The sequence below is a fragment of the Panthera leo genome, chromosome B3, assembly GCF_018350215.1.
Source record: "Panthera leo isolate Ple1 chromosome B3, P.leo_Ple1_pat1.1, whole genome shotgun sequence".
Taxonomy (NCBI): Eukaryota; Metazoa; Chordata; class Mammalia; order Carnivora; family Felidae; genus Panthera; species Panthera leo.
In genome coordinates this window covers 24,678,661-24,704,429 of record NC_056684.1, presented here as the reverse complement: position 1 = coordinate 24,704,429, position 25,769 = coordinate 24,678,661, and the positions used below count along the sequence as shown (strand labels likewise).

The window sequence follows — 25,769 nt, the reverse complement described above, 5'->3', positions numbered from 1 at the left end:
GGGTTTTCTTGCCGCAGTCAGCCTTGCACTCTGGGCAGCAGCTGCCAGGATCCTCCACACGGATCGCAGCACTCCTCTGGGCACTCTCTGGCTCAGAAGCCTGCAGTGGCGGTTGGCGCTGTAGTAAAGTTAAGGAGCAGCAGCCTAGGCTAGAACAGACAGAAAGTAAATTGATTACCATCCAAAAATCTGACTGTAATGGGCAGAACAGCTTGGTCTAGAGAAACTGTTGATGCCAAGAAACAGGGCAGGACAAAACGTGTATGTATGTGGGTATCTCCATGTGTCTCTGTAATATATGCGTGCACAACACATATATGTAAATACATGTATATGCATATAGTAGATACATGCATGTACACAAACTTATGGGTTTCACTTAAGATTTTGTTTGATAAGAGAGTTCCACTCCTTTAAAGTGTTGACAGAACCCTGACTACGTTCTTTCTTTAAACATTTTTAAAGATATTTATTTATTTTTGAGAGAGACAGTGTGAGCAGGGAAGGGGCAGAGAGAGAGGGAGACACAGAATCAGAAGCAGGCTCCAGGCTCTGAGCTGTCAGCACAGAGCCAAATGCAGGTCTCCAAACCACGAGCCACAAGGTCATGACCTGAGCTGAAGTCGCACCCTTAACTGACTGAGCCACCCAGGCACCTCCTAGATTATTGCTAGGGTACAGTCGAACTGTGTGCCTTTCAGGTTGTCGTTTTAGTCCATGGATTCATTCCAGAAGGTTTTGCTGCAGCGCAATGGGTGTTCTTCCGGGTGAGCACAGACACTGAGCTCTGGGGTTCTGGGATGGAAAGGCCTTGCCTGGGCCCCTAAGGACCTCTCTTTTACACCTCCCAACTGGTAAGATGGGAGTGATGGGGAACCCTCCTGGGGCTATTGGCAGGTGGGATGACATGATCCATCTAGGCCCACTGCATGTACTCAGCACACGCTCCTGTTACCAGATAGTGAGGATTGGAAATAGTTGCATTTCAGCAAGGGTGCAGCACTGGGTGTCCCTCACATCATGTGTGGCCATGGCAGTGCTACATTTGGGCTTAATTAGTATGACAACTTATCACTTTTAGGGATCTGGCCAAGATGCAGAGAGAACTAAGCCCTCACCATGTCTTTACTTTCTGCCTTCCTTGTGTGAGGAGCAGCCAGAGTGGAGGCAGGGAGGCAGTATTGAGGATTGGGGCCTTGTCCTTCAGAGGATGGCAGTAGCTAGGTTGTGCAGAGGAGGAAACAGGAGGTTCTGAAAGACTGATTCATTGCTCACAGATTTATTAAGCACTTATGTGTGCCAGGCCTTGTAATTAAAACAAAAAAATCCCTTCTCTCAAGGAAGCACTGGCTAAGTAATTTGATCTGTTGAGTGCAGCAGAGCTGGATTCACAGTGAAGCCTGCCTCAAACAGGAGAGAAGGAATAGTCCCAGCCTCCCAGACTGCCCTTACTTGGTGAGGGTGGAGAGGATGCCTGGCCATGTACTTATGGATGCTGCCCGCTCCATTCCTTCTGAGAATTTCTAGGAGAAAAACTCAGTAGTAGTACAGGAGAGCAGAACTGGGAAAGCTGACTTAATACTGTGCCCTTTAGTTAATACAAAGAAGAAATAAAGCTGTGAAGTGGTATTCAACTTTTTGCTTTCTCAGTTTCCCAACCTGCTGTGGTGGTGGCTGGCTCTTCTCACCCCCTCTTGCTGGCTAAGAGGAAACCCCTATTTTCAGAGGGGACAGGGCCTTGCAAGGGCTTGACAAAAATGATGCAGGTGGACAGTTGGGGGTCTGAGGAGGAGGAGCCTGGGCAGGCATGGTCCCGCTTGAAGTTAGAGACTGGTGGCAGAGCAGTGTGGCGACCAGGCTTTGGTCCTACACTTGCTAGCTTGTGACCTAGGAGTCATATGACTTCTATGGTCCTCAGTTTCAACATCTGCAAAATGGGAACAGTGTTAGAGGCCTTTCTTTCCTGCCAGGCCCACAGTCAGTGGGGGTAGCCATTCTTATCACCAGCGTTTCTCCTGCCCCAGATACTGTCCTTGAAGGGCTTCTGGAGGGAGGGAGGGAGCAGCTCCTTTGGGCCTCATTACAGGGAGAAGCATTCACCTCTCTGTGCAGAAGGGCCTGATAGTAAACACAATAGAGCTGTTGCAAGTGGGAGGCTTGCCTTGAGCTCTGAGTCCACAGAATAATGGAGAGGCCTGGAGAGTTTAAGTGTTAGTTGAGAATTGTCCACTGTTCTGGAAAAGAGGAGGCTGCATTATTGACCCCTTGCCTCGGGCTGTGGGAGTCACTGCCTGCCCGTGCCCAAGAGCAGGGCAGCTTTAATACTGCTGTAAGAGCAAGTTCTCCACTGGCAGAGTGCTGGCCTGTGGGATGTGGAATGCCAGGTCTGTAGCTTTAACCTGAGCCCCCCCTGGTATAAAACCAAAGGAACACATACAACAGAAGCAACACTTTGGGGGGCTGCTACTTGCCTTAATCGCAGGGGCAGGACTTTGTACTTTTAAAGGAAAGTTGCGATTTTTTGCAGGAATTCTTTGGTCACATATTGCAGTTATTGGCAGGTATTCCACAGAAGAGGGGAAGATATTGACTTGATGTGCCAGTGGCTGTTAGAAAAATCTGTACCTGCAGCCCAGGAGCCTGGGCTACAGTGCTGAGCTCAGCAGACACGTGCCCCATAGTGCTAGCACCAACTTCATTATGAGGGCCCATGTGGCCACCAGGGCTCTTCAGAGATGCTCTGTCTCAAGCTGAAGGACTGTTATAAAAGCCAAGCTTTCAAAGGGAAAATAATCCAGAAGCAAGCCTTAATTTATGTCCAGTGTTTTTCCTGCCTCCTCTTAAGTGTTTACTAGGCACACTGCAGAATTACCCTCTGCAATTGGCAGGCTGGAGCCCTTAGCTCTTGGCCCCCTTGAATTTGAGGGAAGAGCCTATACAATTTGTACTATCACAGATGGAACCCTCCATGGTGATAACCCTTGTGTTTTAGGGAAGTAAGTTAAAGATGGCTGAGATCACCAGGAAGGGAGCATCCTCAGTCCTAGAAACCCATATTGCATCATAGATCTTTGAATAACTATTTACACATAATTCTTTGGTTTTCTAGGTCCTTTTTTCAAAGGGTGGTAAGTTTAGCACCACCATTGCTGTCACCTAAGGCTATTGAGAAATGCAGAGGTCTCAGGTCCCACCCAGACCAACAGAGATAGGATCTGAATTTTGACTTGGTCCCTGTGGGATTTATATTTGAAAAGCCCCTTCCAAGTTTGAGAAGCCATGCAGTGCAGGATTTACACCTGGGTATAAATACTTACTTTTCTATAATTATTTCCTCTGTTTTCCAGACATGAATGGGATAATAATCAGTCTTTATGTTCTTCTTGCCCTCTTAATAGAAGCTGATATTTCCATAATATACTAATTAAGACACTTCTTTTTTTTTTTTTTTTGAAAAATCACAAACATTGATCACCTACAAAAGATGTGCTTTTGAAAACCTCAATAAAATAAAATTAAGTGATATTCTTTCATAGATGTAATTTCAGGGCTGTTTTATTTGCATTACCGTTAGGTTGATTCATGTGGGAGGAGCCTGTGCTAGCTGGCTCTGATCTGTGTAGTAGTTAATTATGAACAGTGCTTCCTGGAGTGAATCCTTTTACAGCAGGTGCTGTGTCCCAGACTTCATTGAACTGGCAGCATGGTCCCACCAGCTTTCCCTAATGAGGATCACTGTCATCTGGCCTCCTAATGAAGTCCCTCTGCCCCCCTACCACGAAATGCTATTCCACATCTGAACTGTTTTGCTTCATACTGTTGGCTGGCCATTCATTGTCTGCCCTCCCTGACTCTGAAATTATTTCAGTCCACCACCTTGCAGAGTGGACACACTTTTAAGAGACACTAGCATTTTGGAATATCATCGATGCATGTCCCAGACCTCCTTTGCTTGGTATCCCAGGTTTCTGTCTAGGTGTGAACTTGGGCAACCCTGAGGATTTCCTTTGCTCCTGGAGTCTGGCCTCCTTTCAAGTACTGCCTGGTTTTTAAAATTCCAGACACCACACCCTGTCCTTCAAGGCCTCCAGAAATCTTGCAACACAAGATTAAAATATATAACAATTGTTCTTTGTTTTTAAAGTTTAAAATGTAAGGGTAAGCTGCAGGCATACCATCCACTCATGCATCTCACATGAGTGTGCATGTGTGTGTGTATAGATAGATACATCAAGATACATGTGCAGTTTTCCCATGGGGAGGTGTCTGCCCAAGAATCTTGATTTTTACCAGTTAGGTCAGCTGATACTCAGGAGGCAGAAATCACGAAAGGTGAACCCACTTACAGAAACTGTTCTTCCAAACCTCTGCCTGTTTCATATCTTAGGGCCTTGAGGCTATTTTGGGAAGAGGCCTTAGTTAGGAATCTTGGGGTATCGTGAAAGGGTAAGAGACCCTAAAAGGTTGTTGAGTATTGTATTAAGTTCTCCAGAGAAACAGAGTCATTAAGAGAAATCGATAGGTAGATGTCTCTGTGTCTGTCTCTCCATGTCAATGTCTGTGTGCCATTATCTATAATAAATTTCTCTGTGTGTGTGTGTGTGTGTGTGTGTATGTATATATATATATACATATACACATATACATATGTGTATATGTATATATATATATATATATATATATAAGAGAGAGAGAGAGAGAGAGAGAGAGAGAGAGAGAGGGAGGGAGGGAGGGAGAGAGAGAGAGATACAGATATTTATGTATGTGGAGATCTATATGTCTAGAGAGAGATTTGTTATAGAAATTGGCTCATGTGATTTGGAAGGTGAGAAGTCTCATCTGCCATCTGCAAGCTGGAGATCCCAGAAAGCTGGTGGTGTAATTCAGTCTGAGACTGAAAGCCTGAGATCCAGAGGAACCAATGATGTAATCTCAGTCTGAGGGCAGAAGACGATGAGATAAGATATCCTAGCTCAGTCAGTGAGGCTGAAAAAAAGGGGGGTGAATGTCTCCTTTCTCCATCTTTGGGTCTATTCAGGTCCCCAGTGGATTGGATGATACGTACCCATGTTGGGGAGGACCATCTACTATTTGATTCCACTGATTTAAATGCTAATCTCATCTGGGAACACCCACACAGACATACCTGGGAACAGAGTTTAATGGAGGGGAGGAGAGGTGGTGGGGAATGGAATCATGGTGAACAGTTTCAGGGGGCAGTGAAGCTGGGCAGAGAGCAGGGAGACCAGCCATGACATGGCCATGGGACCTTGGCCATGTCACTCCTCTCAAAGCCCAGGCTTGTTCCCTATCTGGAAATGGACATTGTTGACCCTTGAGGTCTCAGAGACTCTCCTGTCCCCACTCTGTGGCTGCCTTTTATGGGAAAGGGCAAGGACATAGCATTAGTGTGGAGTGCCGGGGCAGCAGCTGCACCCTCTTGTGACAGCATCCAGCCACAGTGCCCACCTGTGCACATACAGTATGCCACGTCTCAGGCAAACCAAAACCTGACAGGTTTTTCTTCTGTCACTGTTCCCATTTTACAACTAAAAATGCAGCATCCAGGACACAGGGAAGTGAAATCTGCTTCTCAGATGAGATGCAATGCAGTAAGTGCTGGCCTCAGGTTTTCAGCTTAAGCCTGCTCTCATCTGCCTCATTATACTGCAGGAGAGGTGCAGCTTTAGAACAGAGAAAGACAGACTTGGGCAGGGAACATTTAAATTAGACATGGAGATAGACTGTCCTGCATTATTAAGACAATTATGTGTCCTGGGGCACCTGGGTCGCTAGTTGGTTAAGCGTCCAGCTCTTCATTTCAGCTCAGGTCATGATCTCACAGTCATGAGATCAAGTCCCATGTGGGGCTCTGAGCTGACAGTCCAGAGCCTGCTTGGGATTCTTTCTCTCTCCCTCTCTCTCTGCCCCTCTCCCACTTATGCTTTCTCTCTCTCTTAAAATAAATAAATAAACATTAAAAAAAAAAAAAGACAATTATGTGTCCTAACCTCACGTGGGAGAGGGCAGGGAGACAGAATTCCCTGCAACAGGGGCCTCAGCTTGGGGAAGAAGTTCCTGGCTTTGCTGCATTGTCATCAGCAAGCAGCTGTGCAATGAGGGATGTGCCCATTAGCAGAAGGAGGGGCTGGGATGATATTTAACACAAAGGGTCCTGGTGGCCTAGAGGGTTTATGCTTCAGTTTGGGTGCCTCCTTAGGCTGGACTCTCCACAAGTGACTCATCCCACAGGACCACCGTCATCCCTATTTTACGTGTGGGAATCAGAATTTCAGCAAGATGCAGCAATTTGCTGGCAGGCACAAGGGAGACCTCAATTTTCTGTTTAGCATTGTCTGACTTTGCCCATACCTTTTGTCCTCCCAGTGAGGTTACCAGTTCCAAGACTTGTTCATCCACCCTAATTGGTAACCAGTGCCCAAGCACACATATCTTCCCTGCAATGTATGCTTTTTTACTTCCTTGTTAATTAAGTTCTGTGCATTAGATTGAACCATTACTGGTTTTGTGGGTCAAATTACTTCTAAACTAATACTTTAGGTATCTTGTAAAATATTTGATAGAAAAGAAACATTACAAGATGGGATTTAAAATGACTATCAATAGAAGTTCTGTTTTAACTTGTTTCTGCATGGTGGATCTTGTCGGAGGCCATCATGGGTAGAGTGCTAGTGTAAGCATTGGTGTCCACTTGTCACAGGTGGATTATACATGTATATAACAAAGGGAGTGATCAGAAGACTGCTTTTCCTCCCTGGAAAAGATGGATATTTGTCATAGTGCAGTGGGAGCCATAGAGAGACAAAGAGCCAGGGCACCCCTTTCTGTCTTCCTTTTATTCCTTACTTTTCCTCTGCTTTGATCTGGATGAACCAGGACAGTTGCCAAACAGCATGTAAGAGTGAACCTGACAGGGATTAGGTAAACCATACCACCACTGACTTTAAGTCCAGGAGACACGATGGTGACAGGATCCTCACTCCCAAAGTGCCACCTGCAATGGGGAGGGATATTACTGAAGATGCTGGCCTGCAAACTTGAATGCCATGGGGCACAGTGGAAAAAACTGTGGTTTAAAGGACAACTAGACTGTCAGTAAAGGAAATCTATTTACTAACCCTAGAGCCTCTGCCAAATGGGCAGGAAACTACTGGAACTCTCTGGGTTGAAGGTGCCAGCAAGAGCCATTTTTTATATTGACTCTCCACCTTGATGAACCCAACAGGAGCAGATTCCAGGGACTCTCACTTGCTAGGGCCACCTCAGCATGCCCAGACCCCTAAGCTACATCAACTCCAGCTGTCTCCCTGAGGGGACCCCAGTACTACACAGCCTGGGCATCACTAGCCTGCACCCACTTCAGCTCCAGCCACTGAGTCAAGGGTGCCCTGATACAGTGAGCTCAGGGACCCCTTCTGGCAGGTGCCCAACCCAGCCATCCTGCTAAGATGCAGTCCCAGTATGTTGTGCTCCAGCACCCCCCCACCCCCCACAGCTGCTCCAGTTCCAGCCAGCCTGCCATAACAGCCCAGTTTGGCATGCCGCGGGACACCCCTGGCATGTGCTCACTCTAGCCCCAGCTGTCTTGCCACACTGGCTTCTATGTAACATGCACTGAGACCACTCCTTGGCCTGCATCTGATACAGCCATCCCATAAAAGAAACCTTGGTGTGGCCTGGGACCATCTTGTCCTGCACCTGCTCCAGCTCCATCTGGCCTGCAGAAGCTGCCAGACACACACAGTTTACACATGGTCTTTGGTTACCAGTGTGGAGAGGAGTTGGGGACAAGTGAAATAGACAAAGGGGATTAAGAGGTACACACTTCCAGTTATAAACAAATATGCCATGAGGATGTAATACACAGCACTGTAAATATAGACAATAATATTGTAATAACTTTTTGTGGTAACAGACGTAGACTTAAAGTGGGGGTCATTTTATAATGTACAAAAATAATCATATCATTATGATGTACACCTGAAACTAATAAGATATTGTTTGTTGACTATACTTCAATAAAAAAAAAAAAAATACAGGAGCAGGGATGGTCTTACGCCATCACCAAAGTGTTAACATTCAGCACATAAAAGAATAATGAGCATAGAGTATTAAAAATAAACAATTTACAAAAGAAAATACATGGGATTTTGGGTGGCTTCATTGAGACGAAGAAATGAAATTTCTTATCGCTTTGCTTTAACAAAGCAGTAAATTTTATTATTCTAAGTTAGAGACTCCATCAATCCAAATGCAAATCAAAGGAAAAGATGGGCTTTCCAGGCCCCAAATTATTGTTGCCATCTACAATTATAGTTCACTTTGCTTCAACAGATGATCATTCTTTGCCTTTCTTCTTCCCGGTATTGACAAACAGTATTTAAAAAGACTAACATCATATTCTAGATGCCACCTTGGTTAACCTGAATGGCAAACAGAACTTGTATTTTTTTTTTTCTTTTTAATATAATTTATTGTCAAATTGGTTTCCATACAACACCTAGTTCTCATCCCAACAAGTGCCCTCCTCAATGCCCATCACCCACTTTCCCCTCTCCCCCACCCCCCATCAACCCTCAGTTTGTTCTTAATATTTAAGAAGAACTTGTATTTTTTATTAATGAATTTTAAAGACTTTAAATCTCATTTTTTACACAAATTGGAATCTTCTTCTTAATAGCTTCTGACATCTCCGAGCTTAAAAGTGGAGCCATGGGGCACCTGGGTGGCGCAGTCGGTTAAGCGTCCGACTTCAGCCAGGTCACGATCTCGCGGTCCGTGATTTCGAGCCCCGCGTCAGGCTCTGGGCTGATGGCTCGGAGCCTGGAGCCTGTTTCCGATTCTGTGTCTCCCTCTCTCTCTGCCCCTCCCCCGTTCATGCTCTGTCTCTCTCTGTCCCAAAAATAAATAAAAAACGTTGAAAAAAAAAATTAAAAAAAAAAAAAAATGGGAGCCAGTAATCTGGCAAGAATTTGATCAACTCTAAATCACTCATTGATTGTTTGTTGCCTCTTTTCTTGTTCTTTCTAGAGGAACAAAACTGATACTCTGTTTTAAATTGTAAAAGAAAAATTGTGATAAAGCTTAGTAAACAGAAAGAAAAAAATAAAAGAAAAAAATTTAAAAAATAAAAGAAAGTTACCAGAAATTCCACCATCCAGAGATAACTACTCTAAATGTTTGGCAGTATCTCCTTTCTGGTATTTCTCATGCCCTAATATATGCTGCCCTATTTTTAGGCATTTGAGCATTACACGTCACTTAAAATACTGCACCATGTCTATGTACATAAAGAAATGTATACATGCTGCCCTATTTTTAGGCATTCGAGCCTTACATGTCACTTAAAATACTGCACCATGTCTCTGGATTTGAAAGAAGCATTCATTAGAATTATAAAGAGGTTTTTTTTTAAATTTTATTTATTTATGTTGATGGGTGGGGGCATATATGAGTGCGTGTGTGCTTAAGGGAGGGGCAGAGAGAGAGGGAGAATCTCAAACAGCTGGGCAAGCTGTCAGCACAGATCCCGATGCTGGGCTTTAAACTCATGAGCCGCCATGAGATCATGGAGCCGAAATCCAGAGTCGGATGCTTAACTGACTGAGCAACCCAGGCACTCCAGAATTATCAAGAATTAATTGCATTTCCTTTTTTGCTTTCTGAGCAAATTTAGCAAACCATGACGGTTTCTGAGTTTTACCTTAGTATTTTATCCTAGATTTGTTTGCTTATAGCACTGAACCAAGCATTGTTAATTTTCATCTCCTAAATGTGTCTACCCATTCTTCTGCATCGCTGTAGCCACAGGCTTTCACCAGCACCTAGCTAGAATGCTAGGTTTCTCTTTTAATAGTGATCACTCTTGACCTCATTTCATTTTCAAGTGAGCCCCCTTGTTTTCTGTTCTTCCTTACCAAGCCCATTAAAGGAGGTGTTTTGGGTTTGTTTTGTTTTGTTTTGTTTTGTTTTTTACTGGCACCTCAAACACAATTCATACAAAATCGAACTTTTGATCTTCCCCCTAAGAGTATTTCATCACAATTTTCCACATTTCAGCTTTGGTCCCTTCATCCTTCAGGTTATTCTTGCCAAAATCCCTGACTCCCATCTTCTTCCTATTTCACTTATGACTGTAAGCAAGTCTTTTTTCTACCTCCTGGACCAAGCCACCATCATCTTTTGCTTGAGTTACTGTAGTAGCCCCATACTAAATACCCTCCTTGCTTCTACCCTTCCCTACCTTCCCTTACTCCAACCCAGCCTCTGCCCCTCCCCCACCCAGTCTCCTCTTCAAGCCTCCATGGCTCAAACCCAGCACTCTGGGCCTTTGAATTTTGCTACCATTTAAACTAAAATTTGAACATCACTATTAACATATTTATCCTGATGGACATATATAAAAAACTGTATTCACCAACTATAGTCTTTTCAAGGGCACTCACAACATTTAAAACTATGGATCATATTCTGAGCCATAAAGCAAGTAATAAATTTCAAAATAAATAATTTGAAGCCTAGGATTACATTTTTTTATCAAGAAAGGACTTTTGTTTGCTTTGTCCAGTATTTGAAGGTTCTAGCAATCCAGAATTGCTTTAATCCAATTTCAGGGGTTGAGATTTTTCTGGGCCACTCAATTGACTTTAAGCTGGGTGGCAGTTTCTACAAAGGCTCACTTTTCCAGTTCACTCTTTCTTTGGGTTTCAGTTCTTCATGGTCCCATAAAAAGGCATAGCTGTTTATCAGGCCCTTTTGTTGGTAAGTTCAATGGGAAGCAGAATAATAACCTATCAAAGATGTCTGTGTCTTAATTCCTTGAACCTGAGAATGGATAGTGTTATATGACAAAGGGAAATTAAGATTGCAAATATAATTAAGGTGGTTAATCAGCTGTCTTTGAGGTAGAGAGATTATTCCTAATTATCCTGAATTATTAGAGGTGAGTTTAGTGTCATCACAGGGGGCCTTCTAAGTGAAAGAGGGAGGCAGGAGAAAGAGTACACAGTGATGGAGTGTGAGAAGAACTTGGTTTCACTACTGTTGACTTGAAAATGGAAGGAAGCCATGAGTCAAGGAATATGGGCAGCTTCTGGAAGCTGTAAAAAGCATGGCAATGGGTTTTCTCCTGAAACCTCCAGAAGAAACACTGCCCTGCTGAAGCTTTGTTTTTAGCTCAGTGATACCTGTTGTTTTTAGCTCAGTGATACCTGTTTCCATCCTTTGACCTCCAGAACTGTAACATGTTACAGTGTATTGTTTTGAGCTACCAAGTTTGTGGTAACTTGTTATGGCAGCAATAGGAAAGTATTTCAGGTTCTTTTTTTTTTTTATGTTTATTTATTTGTGAGAGAGACACAGAGTGTGAGTGGGGGAGGGGCAGAGAGAGAGGGAGACACAGAATCTAAAGCAAGCTCCAGGCTCTGAGCTGTCAGCACAGAGCCTGACATGAGTCTCAAACTCACAAACCGTGAGATCATGACCTGGGCCAAAGTCAGACACTTAACCAACTGAGCTAACCAGGTGCCCTATATTTCAGGTTCTAAACTCCAACATTCATTCCTCTAGTTATGCTGTTTCTCAACTACCTCTTTAAGAAACTCCTATACAAGAAAAGAGGCCCCAAAGACCAATCTCAAATCCCTGGACTTTTTGTCTTCACTAGATCTTGGTTTGACTATTCTTCACCTTCTTGTAAAATCTCTGGTACAAATCGCTGGTACCTTTGGGCATGTGTTTTTAATATTTCCCTAATGTTTCTTTTTCCCTTCAGCTTGATGTTTGGTCCCAATTGCCTAGTCCTTAATAATGGAGAATTTTCCTTTTGAATCTGATGACTGAGCTAGTCTGGTTGTGCTTCAGAATTCACAATCCTGCTGCCATTTTGGTCTCAGACTCATTCCCAAGTTAGTGCAAGAGTTTCTTCACTGACTTGTTTTTTAAGTCCTCCATCCTGATTTTACTCTAACACTAGAATTATGACTTTTTTCCTACGTGGGTACCATTGGGACCTGACCTCAGAGGCCACTTCATTGTAGATGTCTCTCGTTCTTTCTGTGCCGCCTAGTGAGAAGAGAGCACCTTATCTCCAGCTAGGATATCTGTCCAGTGATCCCCAAAACTTGACAGGTTTATACCCACAGCCCTGTCTTTGCTCACTCCTTCATACCCACCTGTAGTGATGGAAGAGGGAGAAGTTCATGGCTGTGAAGCAGACAGGTTGACTTGTAACCTGGCAGTGCAAATTAACTCAGCAGCATTGCTGTAGACATGTTTCATACAGTGGCACCTTGTTGGATTAAGTACAGATTCTTTACAGAGGGCTATTTTAAAATATAGCTCTCATTTAGGTTTTGAAGTTGGTTTCTATAAAACAACTCGTGTTGCTTTCTGTCTGCATAGCCTGTCCTTATATACTCAACACATTTGATAAAAGAAAAAGCAGGGCTCTGCTGGCAATCACAGCCCATGAAGGCAGCACAACGGAAGGAAAAGCTTTTGATTTTGACAATTTAGGCTCAAACCCAGCACTCTGGGCCTTTGAATTTTGCTACCATTTGAACTAAAGCTTGGAGACTTTTTGACTATGAAACAGCAAGGAGGCAAAGGAACAAAGGATGAAAAGGCAGGGAAACTAAGGGCGGGGTTGCTCCTGCGTTTTCAAGTCTGAGTCAACAGGGCAAGGCTGGCTTTCTATTTTCAAACAAAGAGAGGTCCACCTGATCCTTGTTCTTAGGACAGGAAAATTTGCAATTAGAAAAAGAAGGCACCCACCTAGATACCCCTTGATCAGTTTTTCTATGAGCTGTCAAAGGCTTTGAGCTTCCAAAGCCTCCTGTAAGGCCGGCTAAAGCCCTTATGCCCCTCCCATGGTCCTGGCCAGCTTGGTTTCCCTGGAGATAACTGTGGCATCAGGAAGGAGTGTGGCCCTCACATAAACCATCAGGACTGGACTACATGCCATCCAGTGCCTTGCTGCGGCTGCAGCACCAACATATTTAAGCATTTGTATATTTAGGACACATTAGATAATACAGTCACAGCTATTGCAACTGTAAATTAAATAGTTATTTAAATGTGTTTTCTGATCATTTGTATTTGGGCATAAACTCCCAGTGAGACAAAAGTTTACTTTGATTTAAGGCTCCTTACATGTTTGATGTCTTCTGCAACCAGTACCAGAATGCCTACAATTTCATTCAGGTTTTGACTGATTGATTGATTGATTGATTGAGTACTGACTATGTGTCAGGGGACACCTGGGTGAACAAGGCAGACTATTTCCTATTTCAGGTTAACTATGAGAAAATACTGATTTGATAATACAGTCTTTGCAGTGAATAAGTAAATTTTCATTTATTTGTTCATTTGCTCATGCAGTATTGGTCTATTTGCCCTTTGAATTCCCACAGCACTAAAAGTCATATGGTAAATACAAATTGGATTAAAAATGCAAAACAGAGGCACCTGGGTGGCTCAGTCGGTTGAGTATCCGACTCTCAATTTCAGCTCAGGTCATGATCTCATGGTTCATGGGATTGAGCCCTACCTCGGGCTCTGCATTGACAGCGTAGAGCTTGCTTGGGATTCTCTCTCTTCCTCTCTCTCTCTGCCCCTCCCCCACTCTCGCTTTCTCACAAAATAAATAAATAAACTTAAAAAATGCGAAACAAAAGAGTTGGAGTGATTATTCCATTAATTTATGTTAAAATGCTTTGCCTAAATTCAGATATTGTTCACCCTTTGTTAATAAATAAGCAGATAGAGACTGAAGAAATTCTTTTATATTGCTACTAAGTGAAATGCACTTGCACCAAAGAGGGACTATGCTTCTGAAACACAGAGGAACCCCACAGCCCCGTTGACAATCCTATTTGCCTCAGCATCAGGTGAGTAGCACCTGGTAGGCAGAGGTTCTAGGCCCCAAGAGCCTAGCATGGAGCTCTAAGTCTATTTGGAAGCTTGTGGTACATGAGATCCTTGCAGAATAAATACCTGTCACCCCTGGACCATGTGTGCACCAGGCTCTGTCTTGGCCTCAAGGGAATAGAGCTCCTGTCCTCAGGGAACCTGAGGTTTAGTAAAGCATGGATGAAGCCAGCTTCATCCAGGCACATGTACCTGGAGCCCATTCAAGCTCAAAGCAGTGGCACCTGCCTATCCTACCTAGGGTAGTGGGCTGTCACATCTTGAAATGCAGGAGGCAGTTAGCTAGGTAGAGTAGTGTGGGAGGGCAAGGGAAGCCATGCAGAAAGGTCTGGGCCTCTCCAGAACATCCCAAGTGACAGGAATAGGAGTTGGGAGGGGCAGCAGCTGACCTGGAGCAGAGTCTGGTCACTGCATTAGGATGCGGATTTCGTCCTGTAAGGCAGCAGCTGGTGTAGGGTGATCAGCCTTTGAAGGCTGATGTGGGGTGGTGATATTGAAGCTGGAGGAAGAGGGGAAACCCCAAGTCCCTTGTGACTGGAGGCATCCTGACACGTGACACAAAGGGCATTTTCTGGACAGGGTCCCAGATGCAGAGGACAGAAGGAGCCATGTGTGTTTTCTCTGTCTTGTTGGTCATTTCTGGGCTCTGTGCATTCTCGTACCAGACTTCGCTGTGACCTTGTCCTCCAGAGACCAAGACACAGCCTTACTCTGAAATCTCTATGTGGAGAGCTCGTGGGGCCTTTGGAAACATATGCTTATCTCGTTTTCAAAACAGTATAAACTGGTTCATTTCACTTCTCTTAAGATAAAAAATAATGGTGTCTACTTTAATGGATTATAGATGTCCTTTTAGACATTATGGCTTTTGTTTTAGGATAGAGGAAGTGTCCTTTGGCTTTTACTAAATAGTTATTAGTAATTCACTTAACACAAATGTGAAATACAAGAATGGTAGCAGAATCTTCCCTGTGAATCAGGTATTCACTCAGTGAACAGTCTGGGCACTGCTAAGTTAGACATCGTGCCTCTTCCATGTGGTTGGATCGGGGACACAGTACTTGCGTAGATACCTGTTCTACCTGGAGGGGGTACCTCTGAGGGGGAGGTAGGTGCTGGGGGTCTGAAGGAGGGACCATCTGCTGGAGTGGCTTGGCTCATAAGGCTCTTGGCAGTATCTAACAAAAATGCAAGTTCAAGGACAGAGCTCTCCTGTGTTACTGCCCTGCCTCTTCCTTTTCATCTGATAAGATCAAATCACTTTGTCCAGAGAAGCTGCAGAGATATTTGGAGTATAGCAACAGAAAGTATGAGTGTAGTACTTGTTTGGACACGTCTGCTCTGCAGTGGGTGTTGTCATCAACTACACTTGGCCCAAGATACTTGGCGTGCTGTGGTGGTGCTATAGAGGGCCAGCAACTTCAGCTTGAGGGCTGACCAGTGTGAGAGCATCTCATAGGTAACAATGCATCTGCAGCACCTCCCAGTACTGAGCCTGTCACAAGCATAAGGTTGAATTAGAATCACCTGTGCATTCTGTGGAATTGTGCATTCATATGGCTCCAGAGACTTCAGAGATCCAAGTCCAAATGCTCTCTATTCACTTGGTAAAAATCTCACATTGTTTAAGCTGAAGAACTAGGACTAAATCCCAGATCTGATTTTTGGGTAAACTCTGCTAACTCTACATCCACAGGCGTTGCTGAAGATGAGAAGGGGGTGGATATTGACAGTCAGACCAGGATATATTTAATTGAAGCATGTTTTTAAAAACATTAAAACTTAGAGACATATTTAAATATTTTTGAAATTTTCTGTAGAATTTAAAAAAAAATTTTAATGTTTATTTTTGAGAGTGAGAAAGCACGTGCATGAGTGGGGGGAGGGACAGAGGGGAGGGGGAGGCAGAGGATCCCAAGCTAGCTCTGCACTGTCAGCACAGAGCCCAGTGCGGAGCTCAAACTCACAAACCATGAGATCATGACCTGAGCAGAAGTCAAGCGCTTAACCACCTGATCCACCCAGGTGCCTCTGAAATTTTCTGTAGAATTAATTGTATACATTTTGGCTTATTAAACATAATGTAATCTTTTCCTGTTAAAGCAAGATAGTCTCAGCAAGATGTCAGCGGCTGAGCTGGATGTCTGAGAGGCTGAGGAACTGCTGTCAGTTACTCAAAGACCTCTTGACCTTGGGCATGACCTGGGGCATGGTCTTTAACCATCCTAAATTAAAGGTAGCATGAAAAGCAACCTCATAGTGTTGTCATGAATGGTGGTGAATAGCACTTAGCACAAGGCCTGGCATTTAACAAGCTATCAAAAAATTATAATTGGTGGCAATGATTCAGGTGATATAGTACAGTGGTGCTCTCAATAATTACTTATGCATGTTTTCTATATTTGTATTGAAATCCCTCGGTTTCTGGGCTATGTTCTACTTGATGATGAAGTCATTTCTTCACCGTCAGTTCTCAGTTTATATATACTTTTTTAAAAACTTTTTTTGTCATGGTAAAAATATATATTACACACAATTTGCCATTTAACTGTTTTTAAGTGTACAGTTCTGTGGCATTAATTTTATTTACTAACCATTATTACCATCCACTTTCAGATTTTTTTCATCTTCCCCAACTGTGTATCTGCTTTAAAAAAAAATGGAGTTAGCATGTTCAGGATGGAAGGGTGGATTGGGGCCCTCTAAGTCTGTCCATGCTTCAGGGGATGGGGTTGACAGAAATTTGGCTGATGGTGACTATGGTGTGACCTTGAAGCCAGTTTGGAATGAAGCAAACAGATAGATGAGTGGATGGAGAGAAAAATAAATATATTTCTTAAATGGGGTGTTATTACATTGCCAATTTATGTAGAAACAATCAATGTAAGTAGAATTTTCCCATCTGAAAGGTGTGCTCTGGATGTGAAACCCTTTTTAAATGAGAAACCAAAAGATGGTCTCTGTATTAGTTTGCTAGGGCTGCCATAACAAAATACCACAGACTAAGTTGCTTATACCACAGAAATTCACTTTCTCACAGTTCTGGAATCTGGAAGTCTAGGATCAATGAGTCCACAGGGCTGGTTTCTTCTGAACACCCCCTCCATGGCTTGTGGATGGCCATCTCTTCCCTATATCTTTATATAATTGTCCTTTGCTGTATGTGTCCAAATTTCCTCTTATAAGGATACCAGTCAGATTGTATTAGGGCTCCCCCTAATGACCTCATTTTAACTTAATTATCTCTTTAAAGATCCTGTGTCAAACATGGTCACATTCAGAGGTTCTGGGGGGTTAAGACCTCAACATATGAATTCTGGGGTGTGGGGGAGGGGGGTGTGGTGGTTACACAATTCAATTATAACAGTCTCTGAAGATCCCTCTGGTTCTAAAAATCCTCAGAATTCTCCCCAATTCCAGACGAAGTGGATGAAGCCAGGCAACTTGTGCCTTGGACGTGCACATTCCTCAAGGCACATGGTTATTGATAGAACATTATGAATGCAGCGCTGAAGTCCAGAGACAAAATGTCCTACCATTTCTGAGCCATTCACATTACATTTTCATAGAGAGAAAGAATAACAAACATAGACAGTGTATTTTAAGTGCACCCTCCTTGTCTGCCAAGAATAATCCTGTGTGCTGTGGAACTGAGTCCCTTCATGGCTATCCTGGATGCTGTATCTGCAGATGTCTGCCCTGGAAAAGGCAACCAACTGGCTTCAAGATACTTTGCATGGCTTTAAATGAACACAAGGCAGCTTGAAACATAGCCTCACTCTGGAAATAGAGCCAGAGGCCATTTCAGTCCAAGAAGAGCAGAGCTGATGGCTAATTAAACTTCAAGAAGAGCCTTTTTAAATGGCATTTTAATTTCATCTATTGAATTAAGCTACTGTTATCTAGTGAATTCTCTGTTTAATGTACACGATGCACTGGAAAACAGTAAGAACTGATGTTTGAGTAATTACTGTTATGGCTGTATTCTGTGTCAGAAACTATGTTGTTGTGGTAGAGTAATAATCACATGGGGTGGTGTTAACAGTATTTGTGATTGCTGTGATTTTTAACCACTTGCACTTTTTGTGTGATGATTTACTTGTGTGAGCAAAGAGTTAATTTTTTTTAACATGTTGTGACACTTCGTAGAGAAAAGAGAATGACAAGCCTGAGCAATGAGCTGATTTTTAAAAAATCCATTAACTGTCGTCACTTATCCAAAAGACTTATTCCCTGCATTTCCCTCCTTTCTCCCCATTTCCTTCCCACATTCCTCTCCTCATTTGTTTGTATGGTTTATGGCACTGCTGCATCTATCAGTGGCAAAACTACCAATGAGAGACTTTATGGTGAGCTATCGTTTTTTCATCAAGTGGAATGATAAAGAAATTGTGGGTTTACACATTGGTTATTTAATTTTTTTAATGTTTATTTTTGAGAGAGACAGAGACAGAGCACAAGTGGGGGAGGGGCAGAGAAAGAGGGAGACACGGAATCCAAAGCAGGCTCCAGGCTCAGAACTGTCAGCACAGAGCCGAACGTGGGTCTCGAACTCATGAACTGTGACATCATGACCTGAGCCGAAGTCTGACACCCAACCAACTGAGCCACCCAGGCGCCCCACATATTGGTTATTTAGATGTTTTTCATTAAGTATTTGTGCAAAATTTTTAGTGCACATTGAGGAACTCTCCTTTTATTATAAGTTCCTATTTTCCAGATGGAATTTGCTTCTCTAAATCTATATTGGAAGTTGAAAGGTGCTGGTCTGTTTCAAAAAACTCATTCATCCCTTTCAATCATTAGTGGCTTCCTTTGCTGTTTTCTCATGTTCTCTTATTTTCATTAGAGCAGTAATCCTTTCAGCTCACTTACCAGTACTGTTCTACTAATTGCTGTTAGTTCTACAATGATTGGTTATCATTCAGTATAAAAATGAGAAAACATGAGCTAAGTGCTGTGTGTGTATTGGCATTCTGAAGAGGTTACTGGGCAGACTCCTTCCATGAAATTTCCCTGCCCTACATAGATGTTATACAGAAGAGCAAGTGCCTTTTAGAATGGAATGGTCTAAGCCATTTCTCTAATATATGCATGCTGTTATTTTAGGTCTCCGAATTCAATCCTTTGACGTTCACCAGTGTAATCGAGTGTGAGAAGCCAAACAACGACCTGACTAGGTTTCGTGGTTGCATGTGAGTATTGTATATATGCCTGAGCTTTTTCTTCTGTTTGACAAACATATACACACACACACACACACACACACACATACACATACACACACACACACACACACACACACGTGTGTGTGTGTGTGTGTGTGTGTATGTGTATCTGTATATGCATACAGTTCTAAAATATGCATTTAAGATTCTTTACCACCTTTGTAGTCTTTTGGGAATGTTGCCCATACTTGAGCCTCTTTGGTTGCTTATGGGACTTGTTTACAAGATCTTGTCAGCAGTAGAAACTTAGCCACATTGCCTGTGATGAGTAGTTTCTGCTTTTCCTTCCTCTAGTTGGCCCTGGAAAGGTGAGGGGAACAAGGGAAGTATGGTTGACTACACATGGCCCCATTAAATGGAAGCACAGGGGCCACACAAGAGGAGCCTGGGTAGAAGCTCATTCATTCATTCACTTAGGTACTCAGTCATTGATCCAAGTGTTTTTTGAGCATCTGCTGCGTGATAGACCCTGTTGAAGACTCTGAGAGGAATGCTGTGAACTGCCTTCATGTTTATTTCATTCTAGTTAGGGGAAAAGACCATAAACAAAAAAATACGTATAGTATATACTGTGTCAAATAGTTCTATCCCTTGCTCCAAAAGGGAAAGGCAAAAAGGTGGATAAATGTGTTGGGTGCTTGCTGAAGTTGAGCTATGGGTACATGGGAAGTATATGCTAGTCTCTCTACTTTCATGTTCATTTGGAAACTTTAATAATAATAATTGTGTGTGTGTGTGTGTGTGTGTGTGTGTGTGTGTGTGTGTGTGTGTAGTTGGTTGGCTTGGGGAAAAATAAAATGGGAGAGAAAAGGGAGTGTCAGCATGGAGTTGCTGAGTTGGGTGCCAGAGCAGGTGGGGGCAGCCTCACAGAGAATAAATGAGATGTGTGGGCAAGATCCTGAGGACTTCATGTTTGACCTTTTGGACCTTAGTCTGCACTCTTAGGCTTAGACCTCTTGTGTGACGAACTTGGGGCCTTTTCTCTGCCAGTTTTCCTGCTTGAGATGTGAGGTGACCAGTCGGCCCGCTGCTTGGTGGTCCAGGCACAGAGTGGCCCCCCACAAACATGTGGGGGTGAGGCAGGGTGCTCTCTTTTATGGAAGTGAGCTTCCTTTCCATGACCTTTCAGTGTATATTTGAATCTTTGTGTTCACTGGCACATCCAGCATTGTTGCCTCTGCCCACTACTCAGGAGACTTTCTGTCATGCTGCAAGGTGATCAATGAATGAAAAGTGTTAAGTAGTAAAGGCTGAATGAAATGTGTGTGCTGCCAAGAGATGGCCTAGTCACCCACTGAGATTGCTGATCCATGCCTGAAGATCAGAACTTGGAAAATGTTAGATCATCCCTTAAAGGAACCAACTAAAAGAGGATAAAAGTTAAGAAAAATGTTAAAATGCAGTATGTAAAAGTTAGGGGGAGAATACTCAACTACTCACATATAACTGGTCTGCCATGGATTTTTCCAGCCTCTGTGGCCAGAGGCCCTTTAACCCGTTGTCCCCAGGACTTCATATATGGCACTATTCTTAGCACTACTGTGAATTTCCACGACCACATCAGCTGAATGGAGCAGATGCTGGGTTTCCAAAGACCCTAAAATAACCATTTTGAAGGGTGTTAGGACATCCTCTAGGGAGACTATTCTATGTATCTTCTTGTTCATGGGTAATTTTGGGGAGCCAACTCTACCAAGGAAGAAGAGTAGGCATCCTTCACCAAAGACCATCTTGTAGTCTGTCTTCTCTTCTGTGGGATTCCTCCAACACCCCTGAAAGATGCAGTGCTCCTGTGCTCTCATGACTGTTCACACTTTTGTTGCCTGCGCTTGAGTTGGATTAACACTGAAATGGATTCAACCCTAGGTCCGCAGCTCTTAGTCTTGCCCTCCAGGAACTACCTTTGTCGTAGGGCTTAAAAAACAAACAAACAAACGAAAAAACCACTTTTATTTTGAGAGACAGCATGAGTGGGGAAGGGACAGAGAGAAAGAGAGAGAATCCCAAGCAGGCTCTGCACTGTCAACACAGAGCCCAACATGGGCCTAGATCCCATGAACTACAAGATCACTACCTGAGCTGAAACCAAGAGTCAGACACTTAACCGGCTGAACCACCCAGGCACTCCTGTCATAGGGCTATTAAACAAGTCCAGCTTAGTGTTGATGCCGGCAGGCTCTGGAGCCCACACTTTCTAGCTAGATAACCTTGGGCAATCTGCTTAACTTTATTTGTCATATAATGGGGAAGATCACAGGAATCCCCTCAAGTCCTTGGTGCAAAGTTTTAGTCAATCTAATACACACAAATCTTTCAGAAGTGTGCTTAATAAATACTTGCAACTATTGTGGTTGTTGCTGCTGTTGTTAATATTACCGTTATAGATGACACTTTAGAGCAGGGAGATAAAAGAGTCAGAAGAGAGATTTAGGCAAAAACACAAATGTGTCCAGGGGAGGGAGATTTGTCTTCAGTGTGTTTATTAGGAGAAGCCATAGAAGAAAGGAAAATGGGGTTTTGAGATTTCCTGAGTTTGAGGGGCCGGCAAGTGCATAAGGTGCAGTGACATTTTTTGATAGAAAAAAAAAGTGGGCCAGGACTTCAGGGGAGTAGGAGCTAAAGGTCAGGTTTGAAGACCTTCTACCTACAAGTCATGTATGAACTCAGAGAAGAGGCCCAGGAACATGGACAGAAGGCTAGGGAAAAAAGGAAAGGAATAAATACAGAATAACCCCATAGGTAGGAGCAGGTGTCCTTGGGTGTGATAGGGATGTAGTTCCAAGGATGGTACAATGGTGGAGGCATAGCAGGGACACTCAGGAGAAAATCTGCATGCTAGACTCCACAGGCAGCCTAAGAAATGGGAGGGCTACACCATTGGAGTATAGGCCCAGAGGGGCAGAGTCCAGATTGCAGGAGGTAGAAGAGGAATTATATTTTTCCACCACTCTTTCTAGAAATGTGGCTTAAAAAGCAAGAACAGGGCTAGAGCTGAAAGCTTCAAAGAAAAGGGATGGACTCTTAGTAGGAAAAGAGAAGATAACAAAAAGCCAGGCTGGTGGAGATCTACATGGGGGCATGGTAACTTTCAAGTGGGGAGTTGGTGATCAATGAGGGGTAACATCACGCAGTTCCTAACTCACCTCCAGCACTGCATGGCCTCCACACCCTGCCCTTAGCTGACTCGGCACCCCCAAACACTTCTTTCTTTAGAAGATGGCCACTTAGGTGGACATCATTCTGCCCCACGGCCAGCCAGGCTTACTCGGCTTCTCTGGCTGATGCCTACAGCAAATATTCCTAATATGAGGGCCCTTGCTGGCACATCTCCTGAGAAAGTAACGCAAGAAGGGCAGCTCCCTGCTGCATGAATCTTTCCCTGCTCTGCTGTCTAGTTTTGCCATGCTTTCTCCTTACTTTTTCCAACAAATTGTCCTGCACTGAGGCTCGCCTCTGAGTCTGGACACAAATCCCAGTAGTCTAGGTGCTGCACATTCAGGCCTCTGCATACTAGACTGCTGTTTAATTATGATTTGCTATTTCCACCAAGGCAGGCATTTTGGATTGGCTACAGAAAGGTCAGGGTGTGGCTAGCCTCTCTCTCAGCAGACCAACACCCTCTGGACGTAGGACACAGATGACCCTGAGTTAAAAGTTTTTTTCCTCTGGTGACTGTGGTGCAAATAGCATGAGCAGCCCTGCCACAGTCAGGCTGAAGTGCTTCAGGAAGAGTGAGGGGAGAGGAGGACAGGTAAGGTGAGCATCAGGGAAGAGGCCTGTTCACACCACTGTGTCCTGTTTGGGGCAGAGAAAAGGGAGACCTCAGTTCCCATATTGGTCCTTATGCTCAGGGGTGGGACTAGCTTGGGTGGTAGATCTGCGGTTTAGGCCCATGGAGCCGATCAGCAGCCAGTTCCTTAGTCTGCTGGTTTGCTAGCTTTCATTATCTGCTGAGGGTGACCTTCCTTCAGTCTTGACTCAGCTGCTGCCCTGTAGCCTCACTCCGGCCGTGAGATCAGGCCAAGCCTAGCCACCATTTATACCAGCAGGTTTCACTCATATTTGGACCATCCAATCTGAACTAAAACTTTAGCTATTTGCACTTGGAGACCTAAGCTTGGATTTACAGCAAGAAGAACCAAGTTTGAATTCCAGCTTTGCCCACTGACTGAGCAAGTTATTCCACATTTCAGAACGTGGCTTCCTCCTAATGCTGGAGATAACAATGGCTGACATGACAATGGAGAGAAAGAATCTGGGTGAAGCATGAGGTGAATTAGAACACTTCATAAGAGAGGTGTTAGCCTTGGTGTGTGATTCTGCTGGTATGAAATGCCTCCAATAGGAATGTGTTTATGATGTGGAAAGTGTTGGGGTTTGGAGCCGACTGCCAAGAAAGAATTTTTGAGATGTCTTCAGTGCAAAAAGGTGGTTTTATTAAAGCATGAGGATAGGACCCTTGGGCAGAAAGAGCTTTGCTGGAGTTGTGAAGAGCAATTGATTATATATTTGGGAGTTGGGGGAGATAAAGACAGGGGAAGTTTCCAAAAAGATTTTCATATGCTAAAGAAGACTGAGGATCCTGGAGGCCTAGCTGTTGTTTAGCTAAGGTTGTTTTTCCCTCTAGCACAGTATTAACATTAAGACATTTGGGAGTTCCTGGAGAAATGTCATCCTCTACCTGCCTCAAATATTTGTCATTGGGCTACAGGTTATAAGGAAATTTAATATTATCTATATTTTCTTTTTGCGTTTGTTTCCCACATCATGTAGATACAGAAAGTGCATTAATGGTTGCCATGATTTGGGAGTGGAAGGGGCATGGAGAGTGACTGCCAATAGATCTGGGGTTTCTTTTTAGGATGATGGAAATGTTTTAAAATTAGCTGATAGTGATAGCTGTACAACTCTGAATATACAAAAAACAAAACACTCAACCACATACACTTTAAATGAGTGAATTTTATGGTATGTGAAATGTGTCTCAAGCTGTTAAAAAAAAAGTGTTAGGAGCTTCATTATTCCAGTGTACTTTAATGCTCACTGTTTAAGACCTTCCTGTAAGCACTAACCAAATCCTGATTGTTCTCTACCCCTTGGGCTGCCCTCTTCCTGCCCCGAGGCATTGCAGCTCAGAGAGGCCCATGGGAATGGGAACCAGCTCAGAGGCCCTATGCCCCAGCAGCTCTGGGCACCCTGCTCAGATGTGCTCAGCCAACTTCATGGCATATGGTGGGTGACTTCTGAGGCCACTAGTCAATCAAATATTTTCACTTACCCTTAGGAATAAAGCAGAGAGGTTGGTTGGTTTAGTCTGGCCTAAAATTCCATTTCAGGTTGTAAAAAGCCAGGTTCTATTTCTTATCCCAGAGTCCTCCACAGAGTGAGCTCTGAGCTCCCTCCCTATATGGTGCAGAGCCTTATTTGACCATATAGGGCTGGGAACTTGCCATTGCGAGCCTGAGCGTGCTTGTTGGGGTAGAATCCCCACCTTGTAGATGACACACTCCACTACCACTGTCACCCTATAGGAGACATCAGTGATGTGGTTTTGGAGTGGTGGGGATCCAGAGCTGAAGGCCAAGAAAGAATTCTTAAGACATCTTTGGTATAAAAAGGTGATTTTATTAAAGCATGGAGACAGGACCCATGGGCAGAAAGAGCTGCACTGGGGTTGTGAAGAATGACTGGTTATATGCTATGGAGTTAGAGGAAGTAAAGGCAAAAGAGAAGCCTCCAAAAAGACTTCCATATACTAAAGAGGACCCCAAAGATACCAGAGGCCCAGCTGTTGTCAAGCTAAGGTTGTTTTTCCCTCTAGTAAAGTATTAGCATTAAGACAGTAGGGAGTTCCTGGAAATATGTTATACTCTGCCTGCCTCAAGTATTTGTCAATGGGCTGCACATTATAAGGAAATTTTTTTGTGTAATTTTTTTTAATGTTTATTTATTTTTGAGAGAGAGAGAGAGAGAGAGAGAGAGAGCAAGTGAGGGAGGGGCAGAAAGAGAGGGAGACACAGGCTCCAGGCTCTGAGCTGTCAGCACAGAGCCCAACACAGGACTCAAACTCACAATCCTTGAGATCATGACCTGGGCTGAAGTCGGAGGCTTAACAGACTGAGCCACCCAGGAGCCTCATGGAAATTTAATTCTATGTACCATTTCCTTTTTGCCTTTGTTCCCCAACATCATTATGGAGGGGAGGGTGATGCTGGGGCTCCAGGAAACTGAATCTATAGGCTTCTAGAGATTAGGCTATTGATAAATTTGCCTTTTTCTTTTCTTCACTTTTCTTTTCTTTTTTTTTTTCAGTTTTTTAAATGTTTAGTTTTTGGGGGGGTGGGGGCAGAGAGAGAGGGAGACACAGAATCCGAAGCAGACGCCAGGCTCTGAGTATAGAGCCTGATGTGGGGCTCAAACCCATGAACCACCACAAGATCATGACCCGAGCCAAAGTCAGAGCTTGACTGACTGAGATTCCCAAGATTGCCTTTTTCTTGTAATTTACTAAGACATTTGTAAACTGATGGGAGATTCCTGTCCTGCATGATTGTGATCTCCTTCAGTTAACCATTGTTCTTTCCCTTTCCT

General features: G+C 43.6%; 1 protein-coding gene across 3 annotated transcripts in view; it reads left to right on the top strand.

The window, feature by feature from the left end:
* ATP10A (ATPase phospholipid transporting 10A (putative)) overlaps positions 1 to 25,769 on the top strand; it is a 179,162-nt gene that overhangs the window by 106,935 nt on the left and 46,458 nt on the right. For all 3 annotated transcript variants that reach the window (XM_042941264.1, XM_042941263.1, XM_042941265.1), the window contains exon 4: positions 19,060 to 19,145. In XM_042941264.1, the coding sequence (XP_042797198.1) occupies positions 19,060 to 19,145 (86 nt within the window). The remainder of the gene's footprint in view (positions 1 to 19,059; positions 19,146 to 25,769) is intronic.